Source organism: Pseudopipra pipra, chromosome 26 (assembly GCF_036250125.1).
Source record: "Pseudopipra pipra isolate bDixPip1 chromosome 26, bDixPip1.hap1, whole genome shotgun sequence".
NCBI lineage: Eukaryota > Metazoa > Chordata > Aves > Passeriformes > Pipridae > Pseudopipra > Pseudopipra pipra.
This window is the reverse complement of record NC_087574.1, coordinates 252,850-273,609: the sequence shown is the minus strand read 5'-3', so window position 1 is coordinate 273,609 and position 20,760 is coordinate 252,850. Positions and strand designations below refer to the sequence as shown.

The 20,760-nt window shown below is 47.5% G+C and overlaps 1 protein-coding gene and 1 long non-coding RNA gene across 2 annotated transcripts; both read right to left on the bottom strand.

Moving 5' to 3' along the window:
• Positions 1–16,428: 16,428 nt before the first annotated feature.
• Positions 16,429–19,166, bottom strand: LOC135402782 (uncharacterized). Its single transcript, XM_064636243.1, has 5 exons — positions 19,119–19,166; positions 18,919–19,059; positions 18,610–18,710; positions 17,712–17,850; positions 16,429–17,409 (listed from the first exon to the last, which is right to left on the bottom strand). Exons 1-5 carry the CDS (start codon positions 19,164–19,166, stop codon positions 16,429–16,431), a joined length of 1,410 nt encoding a protein of 469 aa, XP_064492313.1.
• Positions 19,167–19,365: 199 nt separating this feature from the next.
• LOC135402880 (uncharacterized) lies at positions 19,366–20,734 on the bottom strand. Its single transcript, XR_010425245.1, has 4 exons — positions 20,667–20,734; positions 20,436–20,506; positions 19,806–19,888; positions 19,366–19,504 (listed from the first exon to the last, which is right to left on the bottom strand). It is a non-coding gene; the product is annotated as an uncharacterized LOC135402880 (long non-coding RNA).
• Positions 20,735–20,760: the final 26 nt, after the last annotated feature.

The following is a 20,760-nucleotide window of genomic DNA, read 5'->3' as shown; positions in this document are numbered from 1 at the left end:
CCAAAGGATGGCAGACCTCTCTACGAGCAATGGCAGCTTTCAAAGTCTTGTACCTAGTGTCAGAGGAGTGACAAAAGGTGTTTTCCTGGGTCTAATTGTAAACACGGGGGTCAGTTTGACTGCTCTCAGGAAACATCCCAGAGATCACTCTAGGTTGTGAGCACATCGTTCTGGGATTTGACCACCAGCCATGTCAGTTGTCTGTGGCAGTTCACAAAGTCCAAACCTGCTGGTGAAGCTATTACTCACAGGAGTCGTTCCCTGCTGTGGCCATTGCCTCTCTCAGGAAGAGAGTGCAATGCTTTAGATGACCAAGGATGTCTTTCTCTCCAGAAAGAGAACAGCACCAATCCCGTCACCTAATTGCAAAGAAATTACTGTAGCTCACTGAAAGTATAAAAACTCTAAGTAAACGCAGAACGGCATCCACCACCAAGTCTTTCAGTGGTGCTTGTAACTGCTGCTGAGCTGCAGCTCACGCCCTTATGATCAGTCGCGGGGCACCAACTCACAGCGGGTTCAAAGGCCCTTTTGAAATGCTCCAATGTATGTTACCTTCTCTGAAGAGGCCCCGCTGCTCTCCTGACACTGCTTCAGCAACAGAGCCCTCTGGCTTTCCCACCTCCTAGGAGTGACCGTCTTTCAGCCACTACTTTAACTGCTGCCTCTGCTGCTCTCCTTTTTCTGCCTCCCTCCCTCCCCCAGCAATCAAGGTGGGCTGAGCCCATCCCCTCAGACTACAGTCACCTCCCTGCTTACCTATCCTAGGCTATGGAAAAAAACCAAGAATCAGCAAACTGGAATTCTAGCCTAGGTCATACGTGGCCAGCCTATAAAAGTTGTAACAGCTCAGCCTACAGCTAGGAAGGTATAAATCAGCCTATACTTTTATCCCGTGTACCCTGCTCTATGATCTGTGCCAAAAGTCAAAGCATTACCTTTGAAAGAGGATGAAAGTTGAGGAGAAACGGTCAGTAAACAATAAACCATCCAAAAAAGGCAGGCACACAAGTAGCAAAGGAAGGAGCTGAGTTATCCCGAAGGCCAACTCTGTCCAACTGATTTTCGTTGGCGCGCTCCTCAGGATACCGGATGGGTGCCACATCTCTGCCCCTTTGTGACATGGGGTCACATGGAACCACACGGAACCACATGGGTCTTGGGCACAGGAACCCACATGGCACGTCCGCCAGGTGGAAGCCACTGCACCTCCCCCCGTGCTGGTGGCAAAGGGCTAGTCATCCTCTGACAGAGCTCCCACACCTTCCCTGAGCCACACGGCCTGAGGAGTAAAAGCCTGCTCAGGGCTGTAACTGAGCCAGGTCACAGCTTTTCTGGCCCCCAAGACACTGAGGGTTTCACTTCCACTTCTATCAGTGAGACTCTTAGCAAAGCACCTGGACTCTAATGGGTTCATTTCCAATTAATTTCATCTGCCCCCAGGGTACAGCCATGGGCTGACCCTGAACTGGGACTGCCAAAGGAACCCTTCAGAGGCTGCGCTGGGAGGACCTTGGCTGGCTGCTGGCCCCCGCCCAGCTGCTGTCTTGTCCTCAAGCTCTGAAAACGTTCCTGGATGGCTTTTTGGCAGCTTCACATTTACTCCTGCTGCTAGGGTGGGTTAGGTTTTGATCAGCCGCAGTTTTAGCCAGACTCCCACTCTGGATGGTGATAAGGGAAAATGTTAAGTTGCTGTTGAGAAAATGTTACGCTGCTATTGATAAGGGAAAATTTCAAGCTGCACAGTCTAATAAGTGAAATTTTAAGGTTCGTGTGCTGTTGCTAAGATAGCAGCTATGTGCTGGTGAGCAGGCAATGGGGAGTTGCCCAGAGGCAGCCAATGGGAAAGCTGTGTGATGGTGCGAAGGGGCAGCCAGTGGGAAAGTGTGCAGGGTACCAAAGGGTAACCCGTAGACAACCAATGGGACACCGAGTGGACGGGCACCCCATGAGGAGCCGTTGCCAGGGGAAGATGCTGAGGGACTGAGCGAGGTGAGAAGTTCAGAGAGAGGAAGACTTTGAGCCTTCATCCCTTACGACCACCCGAGGCAACCACCAGAGAGAAGTGCGCAGGCTCCAGGAGGCGTGTCCCGAGATTTACATAGAACACTGCCCACTCTCGGGTAGTTCAGGAAGATGTAAAAATGTGCAATGAATCTGTATGACCTAATTGTATAAAACGGAAGCTATGACGGGCGAGGGCACGCGCGTGTTAGGCGGAGCTATCCCCCGCACGTCCGGCGCCGAAATAAACAAATACCGGCTTAATAGCACCTGTGGCTATTGAGTTTTACTACTGTTGCCTTTTCCTGGCATCAATGGGTAGAGACAGTTTTGTCCCTGCTGCACTTGGCCTATGTTGTTTTGGGCTTGTTGGAAATCATAAAACTTTTCTAATTTTTTTAGTGTTCCTAATTAACTTTTTGATTAGTTGTTTTTAACACACATCATAGGCGGTGCGTTCAGCCTTAAATCAGCTTTAGCCAGCATGGAGTAAAAATTGTCATAAGCTCCTTTGGGAGAACACAGCCTGGGAAAAGTACTAAAACTGTAAGTTTTGTTGAAGTTAACCCTGTTATGCTTCAGTGGAGAAAGCCTGCCAGAGAAAGATTTCTTGTTGAAGGAGGAGATCTGGAACACAAGATTTATGGACTACAAGGACCTTCTGCAGAAACCAGCAGCTAAAGAAGAAGACTAACAAAGGCTCAGCATTTGTGTCAGAAAATCCCTAGGGGAGGGAAAATATACAAAAAAGATTAAAGATATGAAGTTATTACAGTAGAAAGTGAGAAATTAATATCCACTACCACATAGAATACTAAGTAATGAAAGGGAGTGAGTGATGTAATTTGGAAGCAATGAACATTAATTTCTTTGTTTGCCAAATCTGTATAAATAGGTGAAAAGCGATGTCTTGCTGTCAGTACGGAGGCAGGATTTTTGTCAGCCACATGCGCACGCAGGGCTGCAAATAAAAGTAATCACTTGCTTTCTAACACTAAAAAGCCAATTTGTCAGAGGGTCCTATTTATCCCGACAGTTTCAGAGGTGTTTAGCAACAGGCAGTCCTCTGGACACCTGGTGTAACCTCTGCTCAGCAGGCAGATAGTGTTTCTCATGCGCCAAGGATGCAGCTGGTTGTTATTTAACAACACTTGACCTGGCTGGTTTGGCCCCTGCCTGGAATGGGGCATCAAGTTTTACTCAGTTCTTCTCAGGACAGGTGGTTTTACTCCTGCCCAGCTCAGCACAGTTCATATGGCTCCTGCTCCACTCCGAGGTGTTTCTTCTTTTATACTTGGGGCATCCAGCTAGGGCATGACTTTGCTTGGATGGCTTTTTTCATCACGTCTTGCAGCAGCTGGTTTTATCCCTGTCATCCTTGGGGAGGCTCCTTGTGTCCCTTACCCAGACAAAGTATCTGCATTTACTCCTGCATTACACCTCTCAGGTGACTTTTTATGCCCCTGCCCTAACCTGATGTCTAGGTCCTGTATTACCATCCCCTCAGCAGCACTTCAGGAGCTCTCTGATGAAGACAATCAACAATGGCACTCGTGAACAGTGCCTCTGCTCCTGCCTCCTGCTCATATGGGGGCATTTTAGGACGTAAACAGCTGTGCTCTGTGACCAAGCTGGTCCGACATGAGTCCCCTTTGCCCTCATCGTCAGTCCCTGAAGGTCCAGTGCGCCAGGAAGACCCCTTCTCCCCCTCCCTATCAGCCTTCCCATTTCCAGGCCCCAGGCCGACTCCTTTGCTCCTCACAGGCCTTGCAGGTCACAAGCACCTGCCTGCCGGGCTGGGATGGCCTCACAGCAGCACAGGGCAGCACAGCAGCACGCAGAGCCCCATCTTAATACCAAACAGACTCTTCTCCCCTGAAAGGGCCACTCCTGTTCTGTTAACGTGTTTCAAGTCTAGATTAAGATTGTTATATTGGCATGACAAACCAAGGATTAGGATGTGCCCTGGCCTGCAGAGTGATCAGGTCCAGGTGATCAGGCATCATAAGCTGAGCTGTGCTGTACAGTTCGGTGCTAAAGGGCTTACAAAATCTTGCTATGCTGGTGCTGCTTATAAAAATCTTGTGCTACTCAAATCATGGTGTTCTGGGCTATAGTGATCATACCATGATGTTAAAAAAAATGAAGCTTTAATGGTAACTGTGACTCAGTGCCATCATCATTCTGCCAAGGATATCCTGATGAACCCGTCTGTCACCGCAGTGTCAGGTGATAGCCCTGACCAAAAGGGGACAGGGGGAGGTGCAGAACAACTGTCCATAAGTGTCCCTTGGCTCAGGGGATATGCAGGGCAGCAGGGATGCGTGCTGGTCCCCTTTCCTCCTTTCCCCTTCCAGGTGACCCTGGCCAAGGCCCCAGCACCTGCTGCCACGAGCTGTACACAGCTCCCCTGATGTTCAAGGTCTGACAAGTTTAATAAAACAGCTCCCACCAGAGATTTGGTCTGATCCCCCTGGTCTGAGGGGAAACTGTGTCTATGGGGGAGGAAGGTATGCTTTCTGCACCTCATTTTTGTACCTCATCAAAACCACTTCAAGATTTGGACAAAAATCAAAGGATAAGCGACCAAGAAGGCTCCTGATAGCCTTAAACAAAAGAGATGTTGGATCCTGATTGCTCCCTTTGGGCTAGAATAGTCCCATTCCCTGTCAGAAAACTGCCTGAAGCCAGACACAGTCCCATGGAGAGCTCAGCCCTGCACTTGGCCGCTGGAGCTGTTCTGCAGCTCACGCCGCCTGACAGGGTGGCAACAGAGCCCCTCTGCTCCCTGTAGCTCAAAGCTAGTGGGCTCTGGGCACAAAGGGGTGAGGCCAGGAACGGGCGGGGGAATCCAGAGCAAGGGGCTACGGGGATCGTGTCACTACTCTGAAGGGGACCTTCCATGGGCAGTCAATGGTATTGATTTCGGAGCGGGCCGTAGGGGTGCGTGGGGAGAGCTCTCGACTCTGCGGTTCCTCGCGTGTCTGACAGGGCGTCTTGGGAGGCACTGGAGTTCCCCCAGCTGCTCCAGATCCAAAGCCCTGAGATTTCCTTCTTTCCTTCCCTTCTTCCCTCCCCAGGGTCTCCTGTGGTGTTCTTCTGGCATTGGGCGTAGCAGGAGTCACCCCCAGGGCTCTGCATGGGGCAGGCTGGGTTGTGGCAGCCTAAAAATGTGTAATTAATAAGGAAATTGTAGATTTTGCATATAAGTTGTTGTATTGTATTGTACTGTATGTATGTTCTGTCCTTTCATTGGCTGATATTTGACGCAGTACCGTATATGGTTATGTTCGGCCCCTATCTCCTACGATTGGTTGTAATTTGCATGCTCCGCCTAAACCCCATCTTCTGTTCCAGTGCCTTCCTTACCCACCTTATTTAAGGCTGGAGCCATTTTGCGCAGTGCTTTTTGTGCCCTTTTGTTCCTCCCTTTAAGCAGTTCAGTTGCCCCGCTACTTTTATAACAAAATCGCCTTACCAGCTGCACCCAGAAAAGTTGGGGAGGTCTTTATTCAAGCGCTGACCTCCGCACTGGGTGGTACCTGCTACTGCTCAGGTGATTGGACAGAGCCATTTGTTGGTGTGAGTTTGGCATTCCCCACCCAAACTGCTACAGGAGTGCCAAGCCATTCTGAGGAATGGGGAGTTGTTACAAAGACTTGACCGGAGCCCTGCTTAGAGGGGCTGGGAGAGGTCCAGCAGCATGGAGTGAGCCTGGCCAGTGCAGAGGGGCCCCGAGCAGGAGGTGAAATCTCTTGCAGAGAGGCGCCACTTGCCACAACAGCAAACGGGGAAATCTTCCTCTCCCTTCAGGTCAGAGGTAGAAGTGGGTGTGATCAGTGGTGTTCAATCCCCCTGCAATGTGGAGGTGTAACGGCGGAGGGGTTCAGACAGAAATGCACACAAATCAATACGATTGGCAAAAATGTCCGCTTTATTAGAGGAAAAGCAGCTTATATGCTGCTTGTGATGCAGAGACATGTGATTCTTTTTCAGGTTACATTGGATACATAAGGTAAACACACTGAGCTGTACATTACTAATTGGACCACACCAGGTGTCCATAAAACTTGTTTTCCTGCCAGCATAACTCCTCCGTCACCCCGGCACAGGACCTGCAGTCATATTAGTGGCGCAGTATTTTTTTTACTGTCTGCACCCAGCCATGCCAAGGTGAAGGTCGCAGAAATGCAATGGAAACTGTTCACACAGTTTCTGTCCTCCGACAAATCCCCCGTTGAAGTTTGAACAGTTTAAATTGCATTTCTGTAACATTCCTTATTGTATCTATAACATCTCAATAAGCGCAAACATACAACAACACCACCATCACCAATAAACTCAACAACCTATTGACCCTAAGATGTGTGCTCTCAAAGTGTGCCTAAAAGTGCTTCTTTAAATGTAGGGTTTATTCTTAAAACTTCCACTCTGTTCAGAACATCCTTGGAAATGGAACTCCATTAAACTCTGGGCCATATGTCTTCTGTTATTCTTTTTCACCCCTTGGCCCTTGAATAACACAATGACATGATCGTATATTAACACTGGATCTTCCGTTTCTATTGCACTCTTTGCATACCATTCTATTGCAGCCCAGAGAGTTTGTTCAGGATTTCTTGCCATTTTATGGAAAGGTATCGGTGTATTTGTTTATCCAAAAGTGTTTGTGTAAGTGAATATTCACACACATACATGCATACATTTTCATTCATTCACTTTCACACGGTGGCCACCATCATTCAAACACACTTCACACACACATACTTTTGAATCTCATTTTACTGTCTCATGAGTTACGAAACCATACTAATTCTCTAGTACCTTATGGTGTTAAAGCTTCTCCACCAAACAGGTGAACTTTCCTCCACCAATACCCAGTGAATAATCTAAGATCTTAACCTTCTATAATTATATGCTTAAACATACTAAAAAATTGTGCTCCGACAAAACTAAAAATACTGTGCCTTAACAACACTAAAATGTGCTCATAATGCTGACAAATTGTGCTCCTGTTATACTTACTTTAAAGTTCGTACACTCTCTTAAATCCTTAATTTCACGTGCTTAAAAAAAAATATACAAAAATATACTAAAAAGGTGTATATGACTAAGAAAAACTATGCTTATAATACCAAAAAGAATTGTTCTCCAAAAACTGTGTTCTAACAATATTGAGGAAACTGTTAGCCACAACAGCTCCTGATGTTACCATTGTTACCTGCAGAAAACAGCATCAACCTTGTTCTTTCTTTCCAAGGTTTCATTCATCATGCAGGCAGCTACCAACACCTGTGTACAAAAAAAAACTTAACATATGAAACAACTTTTGCAAATGAACTGAGGGGGTTGCCACCTGTTCTCTCCCCGTTTCTGTCTTGCAAAAGTGTTTTACAAATTCTTAAATCACTGACCCCTATACCAAATACATAGCATTGTCTGGCAACTTGGTAGTAGTTTTCAAACTGGACAAGCAATTCACCCTTTCAAAGTTTTTCTAGTTTGGATATGATATAGAATTTTACCCCAAAAATTGTTATTGCACAATCACATATAATCTTGGGAAGACTCGTAAGCCAAAAGGTTTCTGTCATATGATGATTCCAAATAAATCTTGCTACCCACTGTAACACTACTGAGATGAAACACAAATACAAGCACTGCAAAATAGTTAATGTCTGATGTAGAGTTCCCAAACCACACCAGTCTGCCTGATCTTCACAAACATCACTGGTGTGACATGAGCAGCACAGAAACAGATCGTTGTATACAGCGACAACCCTTAGGCCTCAGGATGTTAAAAGTTCTATAGTTTTCCATTGTCTTCCTTTCCCCTTAGTGACACGTCTGCCCTATCTCAGTCGAGAAATCATCTTCTAAATCCACATCTAAACAGACATTCCTCTGCTCCACAGTTTGCACAGGCAACACGGAGACAAAAGGTGTTTTTCGCAGAGTGTGATCTTTTGGCAGCTCTGGATGAGTTGTGGGGAGAGAATCCTCCTCTGTCCTAGATACCAGTGACAAGCAGTCTGCAGTGGAGCTGCTTTCCAAACAGCTGAATGTTTGTGTACATTCAGTGGTAGACCTATTTCTGTTTTCTCACTTTTTCCTCTTTGGCAAAGGCTGTTTGGTTCAAGTTGGCTGCCAGAATGCAGGAGTGCTTTTGATTCCTGAGTGTGTTCTACCTCAGTGCTGGCTTCCTGCAGTTCATCTTTGTCCACTTCTTCATGCATCAGGCACAGATTTGTATTAAACTCACATTGAACTTCACAAGCTACAATATTAGTAGGTTTCTTTGGATTCTGAGATACACTAATGTCTTTAAAATCCTTTCCACTGCTGTCTTCAGTTACACTTTGGACTTTGGCTTCTGGATTGTCAGGTAAACTTTCAATCTGTCCGGGTGTAATTTCCAATATTTTTTTTTTTTTTCTAAGTTGATTGCACTACTGGTTAATTGGTTAATTATTTCTGCATCACTGTATGTTTGAATTCATAATGATTCAGTGAAGACAAGTCTTCATCCTTGGATTCATATTCTTTGTGAGATATGAATGAAAGCACCTCTGGCATAACCTCTGCCAAACTATCTGTGTTTGTTTCCATACAGATTATCTCTTTTTCAGACATCTCTACTGGTGCTGCAGATTGGCTGTAACTTGCGCTGGCAGCAACAGCTGAAGGGTGACATCAATATGGTGTCTCCTGTGAGGAAAAAATCTGTCTCTGTTGTTACGTCTTCTGCAGATATTTGTCCATAATCCGTTTCTTGCATAGTTTTCAAATTACTCTCCCCAGACCTGAGGAGACAGTCTGTAACAGTTGATTCTGCTCCATGTCCAGCCAGTGTCTGAAACTCATAGCTGCTTACTAGAGAGCAGTTCTTATTTGCTAAGTCACTGAGAAAGAAACCTTCATCACAACGTGTTGGTATTTTTTGTATTGGCAAAAGCTGCCCATGGTTTCCAAATTGGATGTGTTTTACTGCAGATGTCTGTGTTGAGGTCATGTTAAGAGCAAGTCCCATAGAAGATTCAGCAGTAGATGCACTGACAGATGCACTTCCCCTGCCTGAATCTGTCACACTTAATTGTGCCATCAAGTTATTATAGTCATTGTCAAGCTCATCTTTTGAAAAAGTTCGCATTTAAGTCTATGACAGTGAAAAAATACTGTTTGATCATTCTGTTTGATACTCAGCCTTAAGCTACATGTGCAGTTCAGAAGGATATAGAAGGCCAGATTCCAGCTTGCAGCCGGTTCCTTAGATGTGATCTACGTCATCTGCTCGTATTTTTAGTTCTTTTATCTATGAAATTTCGGTAAGAGAACAAAATTCACAACATAAGCAGCACAAAGGAAAACAAATAACTAGTTGTAAGAACATGTAACTCCATAATCGTGGAACAACAGCACAGAACAGGTAAAAACTACACCTGTTATATTAAAATCCTAAATCACTCACAGGTTTTAATTAATTTCCCGAATGTAAAGCTAACTAAATCTAGCTTTGAGATCGTTATATTGGGAGGCAAACTAGAAAAATTTTACTAAATTCAACCTGACTCTAGTAACTCAGCTTTATTGCAATCTCTACTGATTTCCTGACAGATTATCATGTGGTCTCCAGACATTTCTGCTTTATAAATCAAATGGGCATAAAAAGTTCTAATTCACGCATCAATAGTTTTGGAAAAGTGTAATTTAGCAATCTGCTCTTTTATCGGTATAAACACACACATTTTGCATCTTGTTAGGTTATTTTAAAAATAATCTGAAATTCATGTAGTATAACTGTTGACATAACATCAGTGCCAAGAGAGATAAGTCAAACTTCACAGCATAGTGTGTGCCTGAGTAGTGTTTTTAGAAAAGCAATTAGGCTGTATGCTATATCAGCAGTTATAAAACATTTAAAAACATATAATACGTTTCATTTGACCAAACTGCTCTGTACATACTGTACGAATCCACGACAGAAGATATATATTAAAATCTGAAAAAAAAAAATGTACTTGCTGCTATGTTATAAATAGAATATTAACAATTGCTTAAACAGCACATGAAATGCAACTCAAAGTTGCAACTCTGTCATAAACACAGAAGAAAAAAAGAAAGGAAAAAATAATGAATTCACTAAGCTTGACCAAGGAAAAGAAATAGTATCAGACAGGAATGTAAACTAAACATCCAAATGTTAAAATCAGCTGAGTAAACCTTTTTAAATACAATTCTAAAGATGTGATTTCCACTGTCACAATAACTTCTCAGTTTATAACAGGAAGATAGAGAGATGTTTTACCTAAGAATTAAGGAAATCCTCAGCCTGCTAGCTTTCCATTTATCTTATTTGCAGATTTATAGGTTTTGGTCTACAAGTTCTACTCTCTCCCTAGTCCTGAGAAACTGCTGGAGGTGGTTTGAGTCCCACCCAGTTGCTAAGCAACAAATGATCTCTATTGTGTGAACCTTATGTCTCCTGCTAAGACTGAACACGAAATTTGGGCAGAAGGTCTTTACAGGGGTAAAATGTAACTAAAAACAAGGCAATTCACTAAAGCTTTTATATAAAGATTCATTCTCTGGGAAACTCTTAAAATTTCTTGCATGCTAACTTTTAGTAAAACACAATCTTTTAGTTTTAAGTTATCTACAAGTGAGTAGAAGGACTAAAGAGAGAGGTTCTGCTTTCTGTTCTCAATTACTGACATGCCTGGATTCTGCGGGGCAACTCCCCCGCAAGCCAGTCACCGCCGAGCTGCTGTTCCCCGGGCTGCTCCGTGCGCCGTGCAGCTCCCGGGGATGCCCGCAGAAGTCTGGCTGGCTCTGCAGAAGTAGCTGTCGGCGTTGCCTCTGTCGCTGAGGTGCCTCTGTCGCTGAGGTGCCTCTGTCGCTGAGGTGCCCCTGCCGCCGAGGTGCCCCTGCCGCCTTTTGCCGTGGCTGCCAGCGCCGCCTCCCCCACGGCCGAGCCGGCGCAGCGGCAGCCCCAGCGCGCAGCTCCCAGCCCTGGCGCGCGGCCCCAGCGCCCGCACGCCGGACTCTGGCAGCTGTTTGAGTAATCCTAAAGGGAATTTTTATGCTGTTATGTGTACCCGAGACACTCTAACGGGAGGAAATTCTCCCGGACTCTCACCTCTGGCTTTTAACAGTTACTAACAAACGTATGGCCGCTTCTCCACACACACACAAGCACGGTACCGTTAACAATACAGTGAGCTCACAACAACGTTGGACACACAACACAATTAGCACGAGAGTTAACAAAAAATACGGAAAGGCAGTTCTCTAGCCTGCCTCTCCTGTCAACGAGAAGTGGCACTTTTTCGGTGTTGCTCGTTGTGCTAATAAAGCATCTTCCAATGCAAGGCCCAATAGCTGCTACTTTCTTTCATATGTACCACACCTGGAAACGGCATGGTTTGTCTTTTTTTTTTTTTTTTTTTTTTTTTTTTTTTTTCGAAAACAGCGTCTGTTGCCATGGCAGCGATCCACAGTGGCTTTCTTCCGGGTTTCGTGGAGGCTTCAGGCGCCAGCGGTGCAGCGCCATCTAGGGACGCGGAGGCTCCCAGCAGTGCCGGTCCAGTTGGCACATGCGCAGCAGCAGGCACAGTGAGGAGCGACACTGCCGACTGCGCAGCCGCAGGAGAGAGCGGTGCTGCTGGCACGGCTCCAGCTTCGTTCGCCGCCGCTAGTGATGTTCCTGCAGCCCCTACACGTCCTGCTGCTACATGCACGGTGCTAAACGGAGGTGATCTCGCTGCTTCTAAGGGTCCTAGCATTCGCAACATCGCAGCCGCAGGCACGGGGATCCCCCCTACAGCAGACCGAACGGGGCGGGGACCCACCGTAGTCCCGCCATCTCCCTACAGAGCCGTCCGAACCTTCATGAGTTCCCGTCGCTCAGAACTTAACTCTCGTAGCGACTGAACTGCCAGACGCCAAAGCAGAGTACACGTTCTAGGGGCTCCTGACCCCGTAGAGATCTCGTCCCAAAAGAATTCCTTTATAGCGTCCCTTGTGGACACCTGAAAGGCGGTTCGAGCAGCGGGAAGTAGAGTCCTCGCTCTCACCCATGCCATCAACCCCTTAGGGGCGGTTCCATCAGAAACAGGCTCTCCTAGAGAGAATATATATCGGAGGAGCGTTTCCGCGGCCTCATCCCCTTCGGATGCCGCGGGCCCCATGCTCTCTCCCTCGGTCGACTCACCGGGCCAGGGTGAGATTCCTCTGTACCATGCGCATGGCTTTGTTCCGTGATGCCGGGGACAGCATCACCTCCCACGACCGCTTCCCTCAGCTCCTGCCGTTCGCCTCGCGTCCCTGCAGAACTCGACGAAGTAGAACTCCCTGCTAAACGGGCGCCAGATAACGGCGGAGGGGTTCAGACAGAAATGCACACAAATCAATATGATTGGCAAAAATGTCCGCTTTATTAGAGGAAAAGCAGCTTATATGCTGCTTGTGATGCAGAGACATGTGATTCTTTTTCAGGTTACATTGGATACATAAGGTAAACACACCGAGCTGTACATTACTAATTGGACCACACCAGGTGTCCATAAAACTTGTTTTCCTGCCAGCATAACTCCTCCGTCACCCCGGCACAGGACCTGCAGTCATATTAATGGCGCAGTATTTTTTTTACTGTCTGCACCCAGCCATGCCAAGGTGAAGGTCGCAGAAATGCAATGGAAACTGTTCACACAGTTTCTGTCCTCCGACAGAGGTGGAGATCCAAACAACCTATAAACAGACTGGCTCGAGCAAGGAAAGGCTGGGATGCTGCAACAATTATTGTGGCATGGTACTAAGGCAGGCCTGGTAAATCCAGATCAGATGCTCTGGCACCTCTGTTAGGAGGCAAAGTCATCCCAAGGGCTGGAGGCTTCTGCCCAGATGATGTCAGGAGGGGCTGCACTCGCTGGTGTCTCTGAAGGTGTGAATCTCTCTGTGATTCTCCTGGTTCTTGTGGCATTTCCCAAACAACATGGGCAGGAGGAGGGCTTTGCTGTCGCTTGTGGGAGAAACCTGCCTCTGGCTTTAGAGTGTTTTGAGAAAGTCCAGGTCAGACCTGCTTCATTTTCTGATGAGGGAAGCTGTCTTCCTCCATAGGCTGAAAAGGCCAGGAGCAAGTTACCATGTGTGTACATTCACATACTTTCCTTTTGCTGTGCATAGGGGCTTTGGTCCCGTGGAAATGCATGGGGCAGAGGACAGGGGACCTTGGGATCAGGTGGCAATCTTGGCTACTGGAATGTTTCAGGATTCTTGTCTGCAAGCTGCAGTTGAGTGCGTCATATCACTACTGAACCAGAGATGCTCACCTGCTGCTCCCATCAAGTGGACTTGCTTTTGGGGGTCTTGTATTCCTTTCTTATTGTCTTTCACGAATCCAGGGAAGAATGTGTGCGATCTTCTGGTTCTTCCCCTCACCTAGTCCCCTAGCTGCTTTTTGGAAGGCCTCTTGCAGAACCTGATACTGAAGCAGTGCTTTCAGGGTTACCCAGGGACTCCGAGAAACTGGAGGGGGAGAGATCACGGATTCAGTGCTGCTTGTGGTCAGGGACTAACGGAATGGCAAGCAGCTGGCTCACTGGAGAGAGATATCCCATTTCTAGCTAAATGAAGCTGAATCTCTTATCCACAAACTTCTGATTCAAGTCCAGGCAGTTCTCTCTAGACTGGCCAATGAGGCTGATGATGCCTGAGACCAAATCTTCCTTCCTGGGGCATTTCAAAAGAGCCAGCCATACTGAAATCAGGAGCTTTTCTACATGTGCTTGATGAGCTCAGCTGCCTCAACATCTGTAAGTTTTCTTTTTTCAGACCCCATTGACGATGTGCATGGTGACCTCCTGGGATCCCATGGCAAAATGAACCTTCTTTGCACCTGCGAGTGTAGCATCTTCACCTTGCACTCCCTTCCTGGAGCAGTAGGTGCTGGCACAGCAGCCATTCATCTCCAAGGAGTCCCCAGGGTTGTGAGGGGGGATGAAGCTAGGTGGACAGCAGATGGCAGTCAGAGGCCATGGAACAGGTTGGACATGAGCTTGGGGAGACCAAGTGAAGTTCATCCCATATTAAAAGCCTCTATGGCCCACGAGGAGACAGCAAATCTCCGTCTGGAGAGCCTAGGTCAGGAATATACCCGCATCCATCATCGTAATGTCTCTCCATCTTGTTTGCAGACAAACCTCCTGTTAAAACTGCCAGAGCTTCCAAGCTGACTGCAGGCAGCAGTTGTAGAGCCCACGGCACCAGCTCATAGGTCAGCAAGGAGTGCCTTTCAGATGCTGCCTCTCTCCCTTGTAGATCTCTTTGTGCTGCCCCAGTCTTTCTGATCTGCCTCATCCTTGACTTCTCCACCCTGCTCCCTGCCATTGCTTGAGAAGGAGTTATCTGCAATGCCTTTGGCCACCGGGAGCCCAGAGACTGAAGCTTTCCAGCAAGAGCCCCAGGCCTGTACAGCACCTGTAAATTTCCCTTGTAAGAGCACTATCATCTTTCAGCCCAGTGTTTATTTAGCCTCATTGTCTATGTTGTACAATGTGGCTGCTTCAGAGAGCCCCTGTGGTCCTTCCACCTCTCTCTGCCTGGCCTGGCTGTCCTCAGGGCATCTTGCCAAGCTCTCGTGTGGTGCTGCTGACCCCTGGGCTGGTGTCATATATCTTTTCTAGAAGATGATTTTTTTCAGCAAACGCCCTGTGGAGGACAGCAAAGCTGCAGAGATGAGCCCACATGTCAGGAGAGAGCCTGGCTGTCCCAAGAGCTGGTGCTGTTGGAGGCCAAAACTGCCCCTGGTCTCACCCCATCCCAGTCAGCAGTGGGATATCGGGATTGAACTGTGAAGTATGTTACCTCCTCGTCAGCATCCCTGTGGGGTGGGGAAGACAGGGCAGGGGAGCGGCTGGATGGTGAGAGAAGGGCTTCCAGGTGTTCTGGATGAGATGTAGCAAAGCCATGGGGGCCATGTGCTGCTGCAGCCCAGCCTTCCTGGGTGCACTTCAGGAAAAGTGTTCTAAGAAAGACCTTCACTCAAAGCAATGGCCTTGGGTTTTCTGGCTGCTTTTCCCAGAGGAAGCAGCATGTCAGCAAAGGAATCAAAGCTCAGGGGATTTCCAGTGAGAAGGACACTGGGAGGGGTATGTATTCTTGGGTATGTATTCTTCCATCCCATAAAATGAGAAAAGATGGGCCGGAGTGAGAGGTGAGGTTTTTCCAAAGTCTGCTCATCTCTGATGTCTCCCCTCCCTGGCATGGTGGGATCCAGTGCCTCCGGTGCAGACCCGAAAGCTGTGCTGCACATCCGGAAGGTGATTGTCCTGCTTCTGGTCAGGACAGTGTTAATTTGGGCAGTATCCAGGAGGGGGCACAGCCAGGACATAGAGGTTATTCCTCATTTTGTCAAGGATGGGGGAAGGGGTCTCTTCCAGGTTGTGTGCGTGGTGGCAAAGTTGGGCACCAACTGGTGAGCAATCATGTGTGAGTCATTTGCCTCCCTTGTACACTCTGTTATTAGTATTGTTTCTGTTACTGTTCTGTTGCTGTACTGTTTTCTTATTTCATTGCCTTTTCCAGTAAGTTGTTCTTATCTCAGCCTGCGATCTTTACCTTTTGTGCCTCCAATTCTCCTGTCCAGCCTGCCTCAGGATGGAGGGGGAGTGGGAAGGCAAGGAGGAGTGGGAAGTGAGCGAGTGGCGCACGATTTGCATGGTTTCAGTGAGAACACTAAATGATGGAACACCCGTCTTAAACACATCATCGTGGCTAGGCTTCTCGAACGAAGATTTAAGAAGGCTCTATCCACATTTGTTACAAGCACGCTGGTGGCTTATGAGGCCAATGCGAGATAGACATATCCGATTGCAAAAGGCACAGCAGAAAGACTCCCTAGGTGGTATATTCTGCAAGACATGATTCTTTCTGCCTTGTCTTTTCTCCTCGAGAGTGGTTCTGCGTGCGTTCTCAAAGGAAACAGCAGCGTTAGAGATGGTGTGTCTCCAGGCCTCCCGATTTGAGGCCAGAGTAGACCAGTCATGTTGATTGATATGGCCGAGGCTGAGATGTTTGTAGCTATAATTGTCTACAACGTGGAATAAATAATTCTGATTACAGTATTTTAGTATTTCTTATTTTATTATTTTAATAATATTTCTTATAACATTACTATCTATTGCTGAATATATATAACATGTAATAATGTATTATAAAGTATTACTTCTCTCTCTATTTCTATATTATATTTCTATATCTATTTCTATATTTCTATACATATTTCTCTCTCTATATTCTGTATTTCTCTATATAATTCTATATTTCTATATATATTTCTCTCTATATATTCTATATTTCTATATATATTTCTATATTTCTAATAATATCTCTATATTATTATAACTATCATCTACTTAGATAAATCATTCACTCAGGTTTGAGTAGGCGTGTCGAAAACAAGGATGCCTTGGCTAATAAACGCAGTGCTAGTCTTCCGTTCTGCTTGAGCCAGGGCCATAATCCAACGCCATCATTGCCAGAGTGCCCTGAATGCTTGTCTGACGTGAATCTCTGGGGCGTGGAAACCCTCCTCTTCTTCTCTGAAGGGCGGTAGTCTGTGTGCTGCCCAAACTGGCTGTGGCGATCATAGCCCCGCCATGTTGATCTTCTCTGCTCTCTCTGCCTCTGTCGGGTTTGCTCCTGAGCAGCCCGGAGCATGAGAGCCTGCTTGGAGCTGGCTTTGGAGGGCCCTGGAACTGCAGTATTCACTAAGACTTGGTCACAACGTGGAGGACTTGTTCTCTGCCTCTTTCTCTTCCGCAGTGAGCGGTCATAGTCTGTGTACAGCACAAACCGGCTGCGAAGGTTGTAAGTTCCCTGCACAGATCTGCTTGGCTCCCTCTGCCTCAGCAAGGTTTGCTCCTGAGCAGCCCTGGGAGCGGGAGCCCACCGGCAGATCCTCTTGGAAGGCCTTGCAGCTGTGCTATCCCTAGGACCACGGTCACGACTTGGAGGACCAGTTCTTCTCTCTGAAGAGTCATCATAGTCTGTGGTGTCCACAGACCAGCTGCGGAGATCCCTGCCCCACAGAGGGGATCTGCTCCGGGACCGCTCCCTGCCAGTGTCCTTCCTGCAAAGGTTGTAAGTTCCCCGCACAGATCTGCTTGGCTCCCTCTGCCTCAGCAAGGTTTGCTCCTGAGCAGCCCTGGGAGCGGGAGCCCACCGGCAGATCCTCTTGGAAGGCCTTGCAGCTGTGCTATCCCTAGGACCACGGTCACGACTTGGAGGACCAGTTCTTCTCTCTGAAGAGTCATCATAGTCTGTGGTGTCCACAGACCAGCTGCGGAGATCCCTGCCCCACAGAGGGGATCTGCTCCGGGACCGCTCCCTGCCAGTGTCCTTCATGCCCTGCAAAGAGAGCTGTGGAGAGTTCCTGCCCTTTTCTCCTGAAAGGATCAGAGCAGTGGGGAACCCCTACAAGTTCTGGGACAGGACAGTTTGGGGCCTCCAAAAGGCTCTTTTGGAGGGCTACTAAGACCAAAAGGCCAGAGGCGCACAAAAGGGATGGATCCAGGTGGGATGCTTTGAGAGGGAGCAGCGTTGTGGCTGGGAAGAAAGGTGCGGTGTGTGAGGGACAGAAGAGAAATGCTGAGATCCCAGAAAGAAATCCACTATTCCTCTGATGCCCTGACCCACGACCCCAAAGTTACCTTAGTCCTACCAGTCAGACCCTGTGGTCCAACAGAGCCCGCCTGCTTGCTGCTGGCCACACACTGACTGAGGAAGGAAGGGGCATGTGATGGTGCCAGTGAGGAAGAAGCCCTTTCTCCAATTCTCAGATCCGAGCATCTGGAGAAAAACAAAAGAGTGATCTCAGTTTAGAGCTGTTGTTGCAACCTCCTCTGGGGTTCAGTCATTTTCTCAGAGAGGTTTCTATGACAGAGAGAAGACTTAACCAAGGACACTAATGGGAAACTCAGCTAGGGTCTTCCCACCAAGTTTGCCTCTGTCCCAACAAAAACCTCATCTCTATACCTCCCACAGCCTCCATTTCATAAATTCACAGATTTGTTTGGGTTGCAAGGGACCTTTAACTTTATCTTGTTCCACCCCGCTGTGGTGGGCAGGAACACCCTCCACTATTCCAAGGTTTCTCCAAGCCCTGTCCAACCTGGCCTTGAACACTTCCAGGGATGGGGCACCCACAGATGCTGTGGCAACCTGTGCCAGTGTCTCAGCAGCCTTACAGCAAAGAATTCCTTCCCAATATCTAATGTAAACCTGCCCTCTGTTAGCTGAAAACTGATAGCCTTCATCCTGTCACTACATTCCCTGACAAATGGTGCCTCCCCATCTTTCCTGGAGGTCCTCTTTAAGTCCTCTTATCTACAAGAGTCAACATCAGAGACCAGGCAAGTAGCAGATTACATCCGGGCCGCAGCCTGAAGCCCAGTAAAGGACAGACACGGAGTAGTTCAGATTTGACAGCACTGAATGATGCAGGCAGTAATTTCATTTGATGAGAAAAACACTCAGGAAGGTGAGAAGCACAACTGCAAATGAGGAAAAGGAAATGTATTCTGAACATATTTGAATCCTGGTTATTACCTGGCATAGAACAGCAGGTAGGCTTGCTGCCTGAGAACTGTGTCAATGGAACACAGCTCCACAGATTCATCGTCCATCCGGTACCACAATCCATTGCTGGCCTGTAAAAAAAAGGCAAGGATCTCTCCATGGTTTCTCTCCAAAAACACAGGTAGGAAACTGCCAAACCGAGAGCATGTCAAAACAAATGCAGTCCAGCCACTAAGGAGGCCTCCTGCCCCAAAACTTTGGCTGTCAGTAACACTGACAGGAAAGTTTATCTTCCCCAGCACACATTTTTCCCCATTGGGAAGGAAGTTGCTCTTTTACCTTTGTGTAGCAGAAATAGTGTCCTCCATGACAGCTGACACCACTGTGCACCAGGACAGCATATAAGGAGTAGAGGAGTGCTTCTCCATCTGCCTGAGACATGTATGGGCGAAGATCCAAGTACTCCGGACACTCTACAACCTATGGAGAGACCAAGAGGGCTCAGAAAAGACCCTGGTCTGTGACATGAAATAACCTACCAAGTGCAGGGGCCAGTCCAGGTGTATCAATACATCTCTGGGGCTCATGAGCACTTGGTTTTCCATAAAGCAACATATAATCGTTTGGGGGGCAGGAAACCCTTCTCAGTCAAAGCAGCCCTATCAGAGCACAGTGCTTGCCTGTCTTCCCACAGGAACTTTCCACTCCCCAGAAGGGACCACAAAAAACCCCACACAAGCAGCTTGTGACAAGCATACTGCTTTAGGAAATCTGCCTCTTGAAGAGAAAGCTGCACACCAATAGTGTACACACCTTGCTGATCTTCCCACCAGTGAAGCAGTCAAACCTCTTCAGACACACAGTGAGAACCTTGGGTGCACAGTGGACAGTGAACCTCTTAGTGGCGGCAACATTCTTCTCACACCTTGAAACCAAGCACAGAGCACAGCGCTGAAATGCACCCTATCTTCCACCAAGGCAGTCAGACAACCTTTCTTGTCTCGTGCATCCTTATGCTATTTTAAGGCAATTCGGTGCCATATTTAAAACAAACAAACAAACAAACAAACAAACAAAAAACCCCCACCCCACCCCACCCCAAAAACCAGACAGAAAAACCTGTGTCTCATCAGTGTGCAGTAAACTTCCACGATGACTTCTGCTCAATGACTTGTAGCCCCCTCACACAGAGTCTAGTGTTAATATGTTGTTAGTAATCATCTTACTTGCTACATTTAAAGCAGTTTTCACCATCCAGGTGCTCAGGTGTTACAAAGTCCTCCAGAGCTGCAGTGAGGGATGAGGCTGCCTGGAGAATTGAGAAATTGGTGCACTGAGCTACAGCAAATGCCCTGGCCCAAACATTTTCCAGGAGCTGACAAGAAAACCCCTGTAGCTGATGCTGAGGAGACCCGCCATGAATCTGCAAGCTATATCCAGAAGGAGTCAGAAAGGGAGTGTGGTGCTGAACATTTCCCCTGTCCCAGAGGTTCTCGGGGCAATCAAGAGCTCCCTCTCTGTACCGCCTGCCATTGAGCTACTGATGTTATGTAGGGTCATCAGTAGTGAAAACAATCCAACCCATCAGCCTGGAAGCCAGACAGGTGTTGAAGGAGGGCAAAGGGAAGAAGGAGGAGGATATGTCAAGGGTGCAGAGCGCATAATGGGCGCTTGTCCAGCTTCAAGCCAGCACCTACAGAGAGACCAGTGCCATGGGCTCTGCAGGAGGACAACATCCGTTCCCCTTCCCATCCACGACCAAGACCTCTTGTGTTCACAGCATATGCTTTCAGGACAAATGTGTTGACTCTGAAAAGCCTTGCCATGTCTTGAAGCACAACTGCAAAACCTCTTACTTTGATATCCAAAGGGACATCCAGGAAGGCCTCATAGGAATCAGAAATGGCTTTGCAGCTGAAGCAGATGACTGGAAGGAAAAATCAAAATGCCGAGCAATGGTGAGTTGAACGATGGTACTGCTTTGTGCTCATTGTACCTGTCCTGCTAGTCCCAGGACCAGCTGTTGGGCACAGGCAGACAGAAGGGCACAGGCAGTGCCAAGGAGAGCAGTAGTTGTAGAAACATACCTCTGGATCTCAGAAAGCCTCCAAATATTTGATGGACAATGGTAGTAGATTGGGATGATATGTCCAAGCTGGAAACAAGTGGTAAGACAGAGCA